This window comes from Tyto alba, unplaced genomic scaffold (assembly GCF_018691265.1).
Source record: "Tyto alba isolate M040663 unplaced genomic scaffold, T.alba_DEE_v4.0 Super-Scaffold_1, whole genome shotgun sequence".
NCBI lineage: Eukaryota > Metazoa > Chordata > Aves > Strigiformes > Tytonidae > Tyto > Tyto alba.
Window position 1 is genome coordinate 41,700,358 of NW_024881261.1, and position 16,492 is coordinate 41,716,849.

General features: G+C 42.8%; 3 protein-coding genes across 6 annotated transcripts in view; 2 read left to right on the forward strand and 1 right to left on the reverse strand.

The window, feature by feature from the left end:
* Positions 1–456, reverse strand: part of FAM149B1 (family with sequence similarity 149 member B1) — an 18,085-nt gene extending 17,629 nt beyond the window's left edge. For all 4 annotated transcript variants that reach the window (XM_042789235.1, XM_042789188.1, XM_033012083.2 and 1 more), the window contains exon 1: positions 374–456. In XM_042789235.1, the coding sequence (XP_042645169.1) occupies positions 374–426 (53 nt within the window). In that variant the 5' untranslated portion in view covers positions 427–456. The remainder of the gene's footprint in view (positions 1–373) is intronic.
* Positions 1–3,023, forward strand: part of DNAJC9 (DnaJ heat shock protein family (Hsp40) member C9) — a 22,488-nt gene extending 19,465 nt beyond the window's left edge. The window contains exon 6 of the mRNA XM_042789418.1: positions 2,925–3,023. The gene's annotated coding sequence lies outside the window, so the exon portion shown is untranslated. The remainder of the gene's footprint in view (positions 1–2,924) is intronic.
* ECD (ecdysoneless cell cycle regulator) lies at positions 468–12,211 on the forward strand. Its single transcript, XM_042789085.1, has 13 exons — positions 468–737; positions 875–992; positions 1,216–1,303; positions 2,925–3,103; positions 3,834–4,026; positions 4,894–5,022; positions 5,524–5,649; positions 6,586–6,671; positions 7,445–7,551; positions 8,407–8,584; positions 9,963–10,030; positions 10,166–10,386; positions 11,003–12,211. The coding sequence occupies exons 1-13, from the start codon at positions 557–559 to the stop codon at positions 11,219–11,221; spliced, it is 1,893 nt and encodes a 630-aa protein (XP_042645019.1). The 5' UTR covers positions 468–556; the 3' UTR covers positions 11,222–12,211.
* Positions 12,212–16,492: the final 4,281 nt, after the last annotated feature.

The window sequence follows — 16,492 nt, forward strand, 5'->3', positions numbered from 1 at the left end:
TGGAGGCGAAAGCCCTGTTCCACGTACCAGCTGAGCAAGCCTTCAGTACAGAAGCTCTCCTGTCATTTCTCCGCTGGCCAGAAAAGGCGACAGAATTGACCGTAAAGTCCGATTCAAAGTAACTAACGACCAAAACTGATTTTGTATTATTTTAAATTTGTTTAAACCTCTGGCCTTCCTCCAAAAAAAAAAAAAAAAAAAAAAAAAGCCCACACATCCGCCCGCTCTCGGGCCAGAGGAGACGACAAGCGCAGGGGTTTAACGCCGATCTCAGACCTGCGTGTTTCAGGCGGCCAGTCGCGGCCCCGGCCCCGGCCCCGGCCCCGCCGCCCGCCCCGTCACCGCCCCGGGCTGGCGCGCAGCGAGGACTCACCGCTCCCGCGCTGCGCCGGGGGGCACGGGCCGCCGCGCGTATCGCGAGATCATCCTCCTCCGCCCCGCCGCGCCGCCACCGCCGCCACCGCCGCCATCGCCGCCGCCGCGCCGCCCCACCCCCGGGCAGGCGTGGCCTCGCCGCCCGCCTCGGCCCCGCCCGGCGCCGCTGGGAGCCGCGGCCATGGAGGGCGTGGGGCGGGCGGAGGACGCCGTGCGTTACCGCCTGTTCGCGGCGGCGGGGCCGGGGGACGAGGCGGTGCTGCGCCGTTGCGTCGAGGGGGTGGCGGTGCGGTTCGCGCCGCTCCTGGCCGCCTACATCTGGCAGCGGCAGCCCTTCCGCCTGCGCTACGTGCCGCCGCGGGGTGAGCCCCGGGGGGACGCGGCTGCGAGAAGCAGCGCGGAGGGCGGGAGGCGGCGGCGGCGTGCGAGGGGGAGGGAGGGAGGGAGGCAGAGCCCGGCGGGGCGCTGAGCCGCCTCTCCTGTCTCTGCCCCCGGGCAGGCGAGACACCGGCGCACGTCGGCGGCACCACGCTGTTCGGGGATAACGTGGAGGACGAGTGGTTCATCGTCTACCTCGTGCGGGAGATCACCAGGGAGTTCCCGGGGCTGGCGGCCAGGTAACGGCCCGACGGCGCGGGCCTCCCGCTGAGGGGCCCGGCGGTTGGGGCGGCGGGACAGCGGCTCTCCCGGGTGGGGCCGGCCCCAGGTCCTGTCTTCGTGTTCCAGAAAAAAAAAAAATATGCAGGCCTGGAACCTGCCCTTAGTAATCGGGTTGAGCGACACGCGTCGTCGTGCTGTGTGAGATCTTCCCTGTTAAGAAACTGGTTTCTCCTTGGCCAGGATTGATGACAACGATGGGGAATTTCTCTTGATAGAAGCGGCTGATTTTCTCCCAAAGTGGCTGAATCCTGAGAATAGTGACAACAGGGTGAGTAAAACTTTTGTACCAGTTCGCGAGTGGCTCACAATGGCCTTTTACTTGCCAGTTGGAGCTTCCTCTTACACCTCTATCCAGCCAAGTGGTCTGACTGGAAATCCAGAGTGCCAGCTTTCCCTTACTAGTGAAGAAACCTTTGGTCAGGGCTCAAGGCTTGTTTTAACTAACAACGTAGTTTTTTCTCAGCACAGTCTGTTTTCATTCTGGTTTCAATGAGCTGCTTTATGTTTGCTGTGGACGTTGAATGACTTAACCACTGGAAACCTCTGATACTCGATTCTGCTCTGCCTGCTCTTGCAGAATGCTATGTGGAGTGAATGCACCCTGAGAAACTGCTCTAGAGATACCTGGAAATTGCTACAGATACCAGGTGGTTCTTCTAGAATTGGTTTGTCAGTGGAAGGAGGAAAGAGAAAGTTCTTATATTAATATGTTCTTATGCTAATGGCATAACATTCATATGGAGACTACAGGCCTGCCAGCTAAGGTGTGAGGCTGTGCTGTTCAGCCAGATCTGACTCTCACATATAAATCATTCTGCAGGAGCTGTTCCACAATGCAGAGCTAACCAAACTTTTTAAAACTTGCTACTCACGGTGCCAGATGTGAAGGCAGTGAAGCTGTCATGCTATTGATCTGTAAAATCAGTCAGTTCAGCCAGCTTCCCATTTTCTAGGTTATTGGAGTGCAGGGAAATCTTGGGTAACATGGGAATTGTGGAATGTATTTGCGGTGCAATGCAAATGTACCATATTGCTCTCCTCAGGAGCACTCTTGGGATCAGCCTGAGCTTTCTAGCACTGCTGTAGCCACTTGGATTTTTTTCTACCGTATACTTGAGTGCTCAGGCATGAGGGTTTACTGCCCTCAGACTGGGGAATGCTCAATATAGGAGCGTTGCAGACCCTGCAAGGAGACAGACTGGGTCTGATATAGGTGAATTAATGAGCAGACTCCTTCACCCAGAGTCTGCAGCCACATCAGCTTGCTGTGGGTGATTGCTAGTCACAGTTTCTTGGCAATGGATTTAAATGAAAGGAACTTACTTTTTCATTACCACAGATTTGTTTAAATTTTTTTTCGCCACAGGACTCTTAAAAGAAAAGGTGTGGAACACAGAAATGAATTGCAAACCTGTATCTTGACTATCAGGGCTGTAATTTCCTTCCAATTGAGGGAACAGATGGAGTGAGGAAGTCGATAATGTTACATTCAGTTCTTAGGATGGGGAACTGCCAGAGGTCATGTGTAGCACCTGGAACAATGCTTTTCAGTTCCTGTCCTGTTCTTCAGCAGTTAAATTATGCTGATTCTCCTGAAGCAAATCTCTAGTTGAAGAGAAATGTTTGCTATTACTGTTATTAAGGAAACTAAATACATTGGACCAAACGTGTTGCAGTTAAAATAGGGGTTTTTTTATTTACTGGTTGGATCATGGTCTGTATTTACCTCATCTCCCATTTAAAAAAAAAGTGCTGTTTTCTGTATTCTCTATTTGTAGTTTGGTATTCTCTATGTTTAAACATGTGCATTTGTATATTAAATTAAATTTTCGGCTGCCTAGTGTGTGACTGTTCTGATTCTGTCTGATGAGACTGTTGCTACCTGCCAGGTGTTCTTTTACAAAGGAGAGCTGCACCTCATCCCGCTGTCAGAGACCCAGGAGCAGGAATGTGACCTATCTGCCACCACTCTGACAGTCTCGCAGGCGCTAACGCTGTTGTCCACCTGTTCAGAAGAGTTCTTGGCTGCAGAGCCCATCAGAACAGCAGTGTATAAACGCATCAGTGGGTATGTGGGTGTTTCACTTTGGTCTTCTGCAACAGTGAGTTTTGATTCTGGGCTGTCTGGGGTGCTTTCTTGTATTCAGTCGTTTTCCTGTTAGGTGTGATAAAGTGGCTTCCTTTTCAGAAACTAGTGTTTTTTCTGTGGTCTTCTTCTGAAGAGGGGGACCAGTGCCCTGTAGGCTGTGCTGTGATCTGGGGGCTCTGGAACTGGTTCACTGCTGTGATGCCACACCTGACAAGGACAAGTTATTCTGCCTTCACATCCTTCTTGTATGGAAAAATCTGGAAGTTCTGTGGGCCTTTAGGAGCCCTTTGAGGAGGGAGAAAAAGGATTGCAAACTGAAGTGTAGAACCATCACGCTTTTCAGAGCGATAGCTTCTCACAGGTCTATTCAGCACCATAAGTTATTTTTTGCAAGGATTTGACAGCACAAGCCAGATGACTTCTACACCCGGTGCAGCGAAGGATGCTGTGTAGTAGGACGTGTTAGTCCAGGTCACAGTGATTCATTTTACCAACGTGGGGATTAAATTTTTATTAGCCATGTATAGTTCTGTATAAACAGACATTCCAGGTGTTAGATTAGTGGAGTTTTAACTTTAGTTTAGAATAATCATCTGGCATTTGGCCCATAATACAGATTAGTATTAAAATGAAAATGGGAATATTAGTTTAAAGAGTGGTTTCAGCTTGCGATGCACTTACTACGCTATGTTGTTATTGTACAATACAGGTATCCTGAGAAAATTCAGGCCTCATTTCACCGAGCCCACTGCTACCTTCCAGCAGGCATTGTGGCAGTGCTGAGGCAGCGCCCTTCGTTGGTGGCTGCAGCAGTCCAGGCCTTTTACCTGCGAGATCCTGTGGATTTACGAGCGTGTCGCTCTTTTCAGACTTTCCCTCCAGACGAGCGTGTGATGACCATAGTAAGTGATCCTTCTGATGAAACTTGTCACTGAATTAGGTTCTGTAAGTGACGAAGGTTCTGTGGTCTCAAGTGATACAACTATGTCGATTTAATTGTTAAAATAGAATGTTTTCTGATTTATTTTTTTAATTTTGACACTAGACATGCATTTCCAGTTCTTTATGTTAAATAGCTTTTCTGCCTTCAGATTGACATAGCTAGGCTTTCAAATGGCTAATCAGAAGTGTTTCTGAAATCGGAGGTTACTGTTAGTAGCTCCTCTGCTGGAATGCTTGCTAAGGAAATTCATCCAGTTCCGTGATCAGAGCAGTCTGACAGCACTGCCAGCCAACACCAGGAGTTGCTTCTAACTACCCCTAGGTGTTCATTCCAAGGCTTTTCACCTTCTCAACCGTGCTTACGCAGCTCTGTGAAAGCTACTTTAGGAAGTGGTTTATGTTCCTTGTCCAAGCAGTGTTGTATTGGATATGTTTGCATAACAGAGTTATGCTGCTAGGCTCCTGAAAATAAGTTTGGGAGTCAAATTGCAGATTTCTTGAATGTTTTTGAAATCTCAGCTTTGGTTTTGTTAATTGAAAAGAGCCCTTACGTTTTTCAAAATACACCATGTTGGCCTGAATCTTTTAAAATGTCTTTAAAGTGAATGAAGTTCATGTTTATTTAGAGATGTCAACCTGGAATATACTTCATTCGATCTGAAAAGCAACATATCTTAAGCAAACGTATCGAAGATGTATTTTGATTACAATCTCAGGTATATGGATGATTTAAAACAAAATTCAGATAAATCTGGTGGAAAGTTGATGCCTGTACACAGCACAGTCACACTGCAGTAAGTTATTTTCTTTTGCTGGGGCTTTTTCAGGTTACTTTCACAAAGTGTTTATATGCACAACTGGTGCAGCAGAAATTTGTTCCGGATAGACGCAGTGGATACACGCTGCCCCTCCCATCTCACCCTCAATACAAAGCCTATGAACTGGGCATGAAGCTGGTAATTACTTTTTATGCATTTTGTACTTAGTCTTTAGTTTGCTTGTTTACATATGTCCAAGAAATTACTCTGCCTGTAAGTTGCCTGCTTGTACAGAATAATGCAAGCAAATTCAGTTACCATTTTTCTGGAAGTACATTATTGTGGGAGCTTTCTTTTACAGGCTAGAGCACTCTTGTACTTATATAGATTACAAGTACAGGTCAAGCCTTCATGCTTGTATGAGGAGTAGCTTGTGCACTACAGACCTGTCTTCTAGGTTGCTTTTCCCATGTAGAGAAACTTTGCGAAGTCAGAATGAACCATTATTGCTGCAGAAAGACAGATTTCAACTTCCAAAGCAAGATACTGCTCCCTGACGTATAATTGGGTTTGGCACCTCCTTCTCTCAAGTGGCAGTATCAGGAGCTCGATGGCAGTCAGTTCTTTACGTGGTCATTTAAAGGTGCACTTAAATTTGGAACATCTGGAGAGTCTCATGTTGTTGCATCTCTTATACAGGCCCATGGCTTTGAAATTTTGTGCTCCAAGTGCAGTACAGTATCTCCTGATTCCAAGAGAAATGTGGTAAGCGGTCCCCTGTGGGAAAGATTCCTCAGCAGCCTGAAGGAAAAGAATTATTTCAAGGTGAAGTTGTGTGTGTGTGTTTGTCTTTTAAACATGCCAGGAAAAACATGTTGTAGCTCTTGAACTTGTGTAAGTAGTTACAGGAGGGCAAGAAATCTGGTGCTTCTGTCTGTGGGAAATTAATGGATGTCTCTCCAGGAGATCTGTGCAGTTTGTTCCCCTTTTAAATGAATTAATTTCCTTTGGAAATTAAAAAGGAAAAGGCAAGATTTGGGGATGAATTTATTCATCTAAAGAAAGTGGAAATACACTCGAATAAAGGAAACCACAGTGTGGCTGTGTGTCAGTATAACTGTTTTAACTGTTTTACATTTCATTTGCATGCATTTAGAATTAAATATTCATTAAGATCTATACTTAACACCCATCGACCCATTGGGGCCATGTAAGTGTATTTTTTGTTTGTGTGGGGTTTTTTGTTTTTTTTTTTAAAGATGCCTTTGCTTACTTGAAGTTTACAAATTGGGCATAAATTGACTACTTATTTGAAGGTTACAGAATCAGACAACTCGTATTGGAATGCTTAAGTTAATAACTTGTAAATATAAGAGAAGGGGAATATGCTTACAGTACTGCAATGGCACTTCTGTGGATAGTTCCCCAAAACCAAGGATTCATTCACAATCCTTGCACAACTGTAACTAGGGCATGGTAAATACACCATGTTGTAAAAATCAGTATTTTCTTCAATTGTTTTTAGTGTACACCATATGATATTGTAGCACAAGACTTCATTTCATGTTTGACAGTGAAAACACCTTACGCTCCTTTCCTATATTCTGTTCCAAGCATACGTGGCACAGCAGTATTACTTGTTTGGATTTTTCTCAGAACTAAATTTCTGTCTGACAAATAATCATTGTTACGAAGCATGTCTGTGGAAAGGAAGGGGAGGGAGAATTCTTTAGATTCATACTTTTGGCTTGCATTAAACAGGGAGAAATGGAAGGATCTGCTAAATACTTGGAACTGCTGCACAGGGCAGAAGATTACTTCCAACAGTCTGTTGCCAAGCCAGAAAGGTAAGAGCTAATTGAAATTCATGAGTAACCATACACAGTACCTACAAGTACTTAAATTTTAATACTTGTTACAAAAAACCTGAACCCTTTTCTCCACTGTACACTTAACATAGGTGCTGTGGCTAAGACATAGGGTTATTAATTCCTCTAGAATACTCTACTAGTAGAAGTTACTGCTTGAGTAACTATTTATCTTGGGTTTGTAAAATGCTAAGCTATTCCAAGTGGGTTAAGAGGTGACTGAAAAGCATCATTTGGCTGGTTGGTTGTAGAAAGTGTTTAGAAGCTTAATTGAAAATCAATCTTAGTGAATAAGAAATATGGAGTAATCTGTCTCCTTTACTTATGAGAGGCAGCTGGCTGTAGATTTCTCCAAAAGATCAAATCCAAAAAATAAATCATTACAAAAATATCCGAGTGTTTGCCAACTCATAATATCTTGACTGTTAGTTGCTTGAATTTCCAGTCTTGTGCTGTTTGGGATCTGGCAGTCCTAATGTTTACCAAGGCAATACAAATAACAAAAGAAGCATGAGAAATTTGCTTTGGAGCCATCAACAAGGAATAACAGTAACTGATTGTGTCCTGTTTTGGCTAATACTATTGGTGTAGTATTCTGGTACTTCCCCCAGATTCACTTACCTTTTTGATGTCTTTGCACAGAAGGAATCGTGAGGAATTGGAGTGAAAACTTGCGTGTAGTGTGTGTGATGCCACTGGTATTGTAATGCTAGTAAAAATCCATTTCAGTAAATGGAATTTTTTTCTTCCAGCTCTTTTGAAGTGAACCCAGGTGATGAAATCTTGACACTGCTACAGACAACAACTGTTGATTTGAAGGAATTTGAGAGAGAAGCAGCTTGTCTTCCTCCAGAGGATGGTGAGCCGGATGGGGGGTGGACTGTTCCTACCACAAATGAGTATTTGTTGGGGAAGAGGGTGAATGTTCACAGCACTGTACCGGTCTCTTTATCGATTTAGTCTCCTACCATGTGACTGCTGGAGGTGTTATTCATGGGCCAACATTTAAGATGAAGGCAACCAGTTCGTTTGTATAAGCTCGGGGCTGTGAATTGGCGAAATACGCAGTCCAGTTTGTGGTTTGATACCACTAGATTGATAACACCATGCACACTTACACCAGATCAAGTCCTTTGTGTCAACTGGATACCAGACAGGAGGTATTTAAACATTTAAGAATAATAATAAATGAATTCCAATACTGACAATACAAAGTTAATTACTATCTGGTCTACTCTGATGGCCAATACAAGACCAGCATAAACTTTATATAATAGGTTCTTTTCACTCATGTCACGGGAATGCAGTTGTTGCCAGCGTGCAGCACAGGTCACATCTGGATTTCTGAATGATGCCTTAGCATGCAAATCCAGCATTCAGCATTAATGATTGTAGTGGAAGGTCTCCCTTTATAGTGTAAGCCTTTTCTTCTTTCATTTAGTGGCAGAAGGATTACCTGTGGCTGCAACAATTTCTGCTAGTTTGAAGCTGCATGTAAAGCAGAGTTTTAAAGTAGTCATATGAAATCCGAACACTCTTCTCAGCCTCTCTCTGCCTTATACCCCGTGTTATTTTGTATCAGCACGAAAACTTAACAGTGCAAAAATAAGCTACAAAATGCTAGCAGTACTCTCAGCCATCTGGATTGGGTTTTGTGGCCATTGTGGGCTGACAGATTTGTGCCGAATAACAAATATGCCCTATATTCTTTCAGATGACAGTTGGCTGGAGATTACAGCAGATGATCTAGATCAGATACTGAAGGAGGCAAGAAATGAGTCCCTTCCTTCCTCAAATGAGGAAGAGCAGAAATACAACTTGGAAGCAGTTGCTGAAAGTATGAAGGCTTTTGTATCCAAAGTCTCAACACATGAAGGAGCAGAGATGCCATGGTAGTAGTATTTTTAAGTTTGGTGTGTGGTGTAGAATGTGTTTTCATTCTGCTGTAGCCCTTTGGTTGATTCTGTAATGCGCAGAATCAATGTTTGAAAGCGTTCTGCGTAGCAGGGGCCTGAAACAAACCCATGTTACCAGTGAATATGTAGTTGCTTTTAAACCAGTTTGGTCACCACTCTGACAGTGGTGCAGGTAAAAATGCTGGAAGCTGTGTAATTTTCCAGCACTCTTACTTAGTTTGGTTTTGTGGTTTTTAAAATTTTTTTAACCCTTTTAAATTGAAGGCTTGGTGTTGTTCATTACGATAGTTCTTAGCACTGTTATTAAAATGCATATCTCAAGTTCATTTGTGCTGAAATTTTTCTGCCATGAAGGATTGTTCAGACTAAGATTCTACTGATGAAGCTGTGAAGAAATAAAAATGAAACTTAAGTTGGGGGAACCTGTGAACTAAGACTATTGATTTTTGTGGTACAGTTGAATTTAGATTTCCTGTAGATTAGTATTTTGAATATACTAGGCCTGCTTTTCCACACCTAAAGCACATACTGTACACCTAGAAGCAGGAGCAAAGAATCAAATCACGGTGGATCCCTGTCATTGTTCCCAACAGTGGGAGTGCTAACTGAAGATACCTAGCTAGTTAGGCAGGAGCAGAATGCCGCTCGATTAAGTGCTGGAGTTAAGAAAGTGTGTGTGACTGTGGTGTGGACAGGCCTTTAATTTTAAAAACCAAAGGGTGAGGTAGGAGCATATTGTCCAAGTTCTTTTTAATAGCTTTAATATTGAGAAAATAATGCTGTGTAGACTGTATCAAGCGTATAAGGGTCTACTCAATTTATACTCTTAATTGTTTGATCCTTTTTAATTACTGTTAGTGTCAATGTCTGAGTTATAATGTGGACTTTTTTCAGTTATTTAAAAAATAAACTAACAAAAAAACCCAATAAAAAAAGGCAAACCACTGAGCCTTAAAAGAGACTAGAATGAAGCCTGCGGTGTTCTTTCTAGGCAGGAGACCTCCAAGATTCTCAGCTTTTTAAATCTTTGTCTGAGGTGTACCACCACCACTTTGTTCCAGAAAGATTCAGGCATGCTTATTTTGGTTCCCTTCGGTGCAATTTTTATTTGACCACAACAAATGGTTAAAGTTTTTGGGTTTATTTTCTCTTTCATGCCAGGAACTCCTCCAGTTGCTGTTTCGCTCTGAGTTCATACAGTCCTCAGACTTCTAAGCACTTCCAAGACCATCAGTTCAAATGTTCCAACTTCAGTCTGGGCTCGAGAGAAATCTGTATGCCTCATGGCTTATGCCTGTGTCAGCTTATGCAAGCCTAAAAGCTTTATTTATTTTAATTTTTTTTTGTATTTCAGGTCACCTGATGAATCCCATGTTACCTTTGATGTAGATTCTTTTACAAAAGCGTTAGACAGAATTTTAGGTGAGATTGCTTCTTTGTTTCGTCTGTCAGAATATCTCATGGTTATTTGGCTTTCCTGGGTCATCCATCCGTCACCCATGGTCACTGTGCTGATTTGTTTGCTATCTGTACTGACACAAAATAATATGTATGTAGGGGCAGACTCAGAAGAACTGGATTCTGATGATCTGGATGAAGAGGAGGAGTTTGATTTCTTGAATGAGGATGATGAAGACTTAGATGTGGAAGATCAAAGGCAAGACCAGAAGGTGCCGCCTAATGAGCTTATAGGCAGTCTCAAGTCATACATGAGTGAGATGGACCGTGAACTGGCACATACCAACGTTGGTAAAAGTTTCACTGTCCAAAAGAGAGGGGTAAGTATGCCTCGAGTTCTAGTTTGTAGCATAAAGTTTTGAGAGCTTTAGTAGGAAATAGGAAGTATGCTAAAAGTGATCATTCTGAGTAATGTAATCAAAAACTTCTGTCTTCTAATCATGTGCTAGCTAATTATTAAAAAATAAAATGAAAATCACACGCGCAAGCAAAAAGTGCTGCAGCTGCACCATGGTGTATTTTTCGGGGGGGGGGGTGGGTGGGAAGAAAACCAACTTAGGGAGGCTTTAACTTGCACATTGTTTCCAAGACTTAGTTTCATTTCCCAGTTTTACCCTGTGTCAGTAGTAAGGCAAGCAGCTGCAGCTTGACTATTTGAGTTCCTGTAGAAGATCACTCCCATAGGAAAGTGAGCCAGGACTCAGTAACCCTCTATGTCCTTCTCTTGGAAGTTTATCTGTATAATAGAAAGTGATGATTTTTAACTGGTGTGTACATTTGGTGACTAAATTCCTGTCTGTCAAGACAGTGTGGAACATACTGAACTTTGTTGGCTGCAGAACTGTTTCCTTGTTTTCTTCTGTCTTGTGGTTTGTCTTTTTTATTTAAACCTCTTTTATAAAGTTTGATAAAACTTTGTCTTTATACTTACTATAGGCAAGTTCTGTTAATGCAACTACGTCTCAAAGTGCTGGCCCTGATTCTGGAGCTGAAGATACTGAGCTGACACCAGTTGATGTGGATCAGAACCTGGTAGCTAACCTGCTCGAATCCTACAGTGCTCAATCTGGACTGGCAGGACCCACCTCTAACATTTTACAGAGCATGGGAGTACGTTTACCTGAAAATGCAGATCATATTGGCTCTAACAGTTGAGCAACAGAATAAAAGGCTGTCTTAATGCAAAAAACATGGCTGATTGAGAAATGAAGCACAGAAGAACTAGCAGTATTTGGAATAAGAGACAAAAGGTTTGAATTTAAAACATTTATGGTTTAGTTATGTGACTTTAAAGATACAAAGTGAATTTACCTGCAAAAGCCATCTGTTTGGATACTATCTTGGATAGAAATCAGATTTTTCCAGTGCCATTATGTTTTCAGAAAACTGAAAAATGATGTTGTGACTGGAATGAAACTTTTATTACAAAAACCTGTCTTCAGTTTTTTCAGATCAGTGATACAATTTGCCATATTTCTGAAATGTCCTTTATCCATTACTAGGTGGTTTCAATAGCTGTAAAGCAGCTCATGGTCTGAAAATGCCTCTGCCTTCAGGGGGAGATGGAGGAATACCATATTATAGGAACAGTGTTCTCCTGTGGATTTTTCAACACTGGTTAAATGTTCAGCAAACACTTAATTACTTCTCCAAAAGTACAAGGCTTTGTTCTAAGAACTTCTGATAATTACTGTAAGAATCTGTTCTTTATTAATCAGGAAGATTTGAAGAGTAATTGGATTGAACATGTAAATATTTGCTCTAAGTATTTTTTAAAACTTATTTGAATAAAAGCAGAAATACAACTTGATTACTGGAGCTGGGTTGTTTGTTTTGTTTGTTTTTTTTTTTTTTTTTCCCTTTAAGGTATGCATAACTTCCTCAGTGCAGTATCAGAAGTTCTTGGAGCTAAAACATTTTCATAATTGGGCATTTTTTGAATTTCACTATTGCTGAATGTGGGTATTGTGCCAGCAGTAGCTGTATATGAGCCCAGTCTGAACTGTTTTGTTTGCTAGAAGGCGTTCAGCATGTTGCTCCCACATGGAATGAAACATATATTCTAGATATGGAGACTTAGCTTTAACAAGATAAATTTGAAATAAAATATGTAGAAGTTCCTGATTTACAGACAGCAAGAATGCAGTCCTGTGAGATCTGAATCAGTTTCTATGAGTCTTTTCTTTATTTTTCCTTCCCCGCAACATTTAATCAAGTGTCTTAACTGGTAGAAGAGAAACTCATTGGTTGAGTTTTTGGGTTTTGTGGGGGTTTTTCTGTTTTGTTTGTTTTTTAAACATGTTCAAAAAATAGTATTCAATGATACAAAGGCCTGATTGATCCTGAAGGCATACCTGATTTGCTTTTAAAGGACTAATTGTTATCATCATCATTATTAATATTGTTATTATTGATGTTGTTAGTATTAGTCTTAAGGCTTGGAGTCCATTTAGTTGAAGTATTTGTTTTAATTTTTTTGCATGTTAAGTGTTGGCATTATTTTAACTGACAAAGCAGAATGTAGCAAAAGTTGTTTCTGTGTAGGACACTTGTTGGATGATGAGTCTTGCTGTCTGACTGCCATGCCAGCTGAGTTTGACCAACACACAGAAAACTCTTTGAAAGTCACACATTGGCAGTAGTTACACTGAAATTCATGAGACTTTGACAATGTACAATGAATGCTTGTTTGCTGACTTCTCTACTGATCTGTGCTCACAAGTGGCTTTTTTTTTTTTTCCTAATTTTTGTTTGTTTTTCAAATGACAAATATCTGGTAAAATGCTCCAGTACAGCATCACAAATATGCATGGAATGGAAGTGGTTGAAGGGTATGATGGCTATGCTACCTCCATATTTGTCGTCCCATCACTGTTGTATAAGTTACTTTGTCAACAGTTTAAGGAAAGTACTGGCAAGTTGGACAGGGACTTGAGACGGACAACAAGAATTAAGAAGTCTAAAGATGCTGTTAAAGTTCAGGGTGTTTGGACTGCAGAGAGGTGAGGTGGAATGAGATTGAGTTAGAACCTGGAAAATTGGGGCTAACAGGAGTTCTTGAATCTGGCAGACAGTGATAACCAGCAGCTTGTGGTGGAAAACAGATGTACCTGAGCCTTAAAAAGGGTTTATGTTTTTAACAGGGAAGATAATCAACACTGAAGCTACATAAAATTCTCCACTGAGTAGTTTAGATTCTTTAAAAAATAGTTCAGTTTAAAGAACATGATCACATCTAAACTCTCCTGTGGCCTGGACTGTACAAAAGGTCAAATAGATCAAAGGACTCCTCTATTGTAGCATGTGAAAAAAACTTCTAAGCTAATGTTCAGAACAAAGCTGTTCTTTTGGAAGCATTTCAGCTGACCTTGCTTCTTGGATAGTCTTATGTTTCCATCAATTGGACTGTTATTTCTGTGGAGCTGTACTTATTCCAACTATTTACATTTGTTTAGCAGCTTCACAGTGGAGACCTTGAAGACTCTGGAATTGCTCACAAGACAATTTGCCATCGAAGAACAAGCACTTCCATGCTGCCTCTTCCACTGCTTTGAAGTAACATATGAGGTGTTTCTGCTTTCAATTTTGAAAGAGTACTTTTAGTGAAAGAAGTCCTGATGGAATTAATAAAGGAAGACGTGTACAGTGTGTTTCCCTTTCAGTGGATTGCTATCGAAGTTGTAATTATATTCTGAATTAGTTTAACTAGAACTGCATTCCAACACAGTTTACTCACTTTTCTCACTTGAGCATCTACCTTTCCTACAGCCTTGTTCATCCTAGAACTTCTGACCCTTCCCAGAAATGTAGTTTTCTTGTCTATGGCTTGACCCTTGAAGCCCCAGTTCTGAATGATGTAGTTGTTGACTGGTATGTTTCAAGCAAGAAAACAAATAATGGGTTTTTCATCTTCTGTATATGAGATGGAAACTTAATCGCAGGGGACAGCAGAGACCTTTAACTTCTTAAAACTCTTCTAAACGCCTGGACAGTTGGGCTGTTGCCACTCTTCCCACCGATAGGCTTTATGGAATAGCGAGGAGATGAAGACGGAGGGACCTTTCTCTTCCCTGTGGTGCTGGGGGGCGTGCACTTCAGCTCAGAAGTCAGCAGCCCACAGGCCAACAGTGTTTCCAGTGTGAGTCCAACTCCTGGTCAGTGGCGAGGAGGTGCTGCTTGGGAGGAATGGTATTTAACTACAGCCAGCTGGGTCCCGGTGCAGTTTGGTGTCCGTGATACTACCTGCTATTCGAAGTCCTTGAGTTTACATGAACCTCCTGCAAATCAAATGTCTTCAGCATCCTTGCTACAGAAGTGGCTGCCAGCCCCCCCTGCAGCATAGTTTAATAATGTTTCCTGTATGTCTTTAAAACTGGAGAGCCCAGAAGGGATTTAGTGGGAGCTGTTAGCTGCGTAGGAGACTTGCTCTCCTGTGTAAGTGATGTCCCTGGCTTGGCTCACAATTTCAGCATTCCGGATCAATTCTCATTGAGTCCCATCCAGAACTGAGTATAGATTTTGAGGTGAGGAATGTGACCCTTAGCTGCAAAACAATCTTTGTGAAAAATCATCTACCATTTAGTCAGTATTTTAGAAGGAGTATTAACTTTTCAGAAGCATCTTAAATACACACTGGTATTGTAGTGTGCAGTTCTGAATAACGGCATCGGTTTGGTTTTCTCCTTTACACTGTCAGTGTGCTCAGCATGTTTCTCTTTAATGAATTTTCTTCTTTCTTTCCCTAGCTGTATTCATATTCTTATTTGCCCACCACCTGCATGACAAGTGTTTTAGCCACCCACGGGGTGCCGATAGGAAGTGGCTCCTTCCTCACGTGTTTCTTCGTAGGGGCTCTGCAGACTCGTGGGGCTTGTTAGAGTCTGCATTTTTGTCTTGGTTAGGAAATGGTCATTGGTGCCTTTTGCCTAGCGCAGAGAGCAGTGTCAGCTGCTAAAAGTGGCAGAAAGAGGAGGGCATGCCCTGGGCCTCTAGACTGCTTCAGTGCTCACTGAAGAGAGGGGGGAAAGCCCAGGGGAAAAACTGGGGCTGGTGGGGAGAGGAGGGCTGAGGGGAGAGGAGGGCTGAACATCCCCTGAGGCCACCCAGCTCCAGCTGGGGCAGGACGGGCCTGGCGAGCCTCAGGGCTGTGCTCACAGGGCGGCCAAGTGGCTCTGGCAGAGGCCAAAGACTTGTGGCCTCCCAGAGGCCGTGGCCCTCCTTCCTCGGAGGAGTTTGTGTGGTGTCACGAAGCATGGGGCTGTGCTTGCTTTCGCTGGGGAGGGGCCAGGTGCCTTGTGTAGTGTTCCCTTTGCACTCCTGCTGTGCCCCGGTCCCCACTTGTCGGCTTTTCCCTATCAGGCTGTCACAGCACCCCCAGAAATCCTCTTGATCCTCCCCTCCGCTGTCCTGGCCGCACGTAGCCAAGGCTGTGCTGCTTCCCAGCACTGCAGTGGGCACAGCACCAGCTCCTGCCTGCACAGCTCCTTGCCTCAGGCTCTGATTGCTGAAGAGTGCACAGCTGAAAGCAGAGTGGAGAGCTAGTTTTAGAGCTTGGTGTGTCTTCTCTCAGCTGAGCAGAAGAATCTTGTGCTCTGTCTGTCTGTATCTCTCTCTGTTCTGTCTTTCTCCTTTTTTCCAGATTTTCAAACGACTGGCAACACAGGATGATGCATCAGCTGTCGTTGGAAACAATATACCATTTACCAATATGCTGGTGTGTGAGAGCAGGGAAAAGGCATGCTTTTCACCATAGCTTAAGCCTGAGAGGGTGGTGTCTTTTTTTTTTTTTTTTTTTTCCTGTGCTGTTCACTTAAAAAAATACATTCTGTGTCATAAAACCCTACCTGCCTAACTCTTGCCTTGTAACAGTAGTGACTATAAATGCTGAGGAAATGAGCGCTCCACCTTTTATCAGAGAAATCTCTTTGTATTTGCTACGTAATACAAGGAAGGGGTATCTGTGAGGCACATAAATGAAGACCTGTTCCAAAGCGCCAGGTAAGGCTGTGGGAAGGATCAACTGCTTCGTTAGAGGCTTAGCATCTGCTGTGAAGCCTGCAGAGCAGCAACATGTATTACATTTTGTGGTCTGTTTGTAATTACTGTATCAAGCTACTTTGAATTGAATGTGTGATTATCTGTGTATTTGGCAAGTGCCAGAGATACCTTGATTGATCTGTGGTATGTGGCCAGCTCATGTCCAAGAATTCCTTAGGTCTTCATTTCCTTGGGTTTACAGAGGACTGATAACTCCTTGCGAAATAAGGCTGGAAATGGTTTTCTGTTGTCAAATTCTGTTGTGGCTGTTGAACTATCTATATTAAAAAAACAACAACAACAACAACAAAAACAAACAAACCAAAAAAAAAAAACCCACAACAACAAAATGGGGAAAGTAATTGCCCTTCCTCCTGTGAAATACCTATA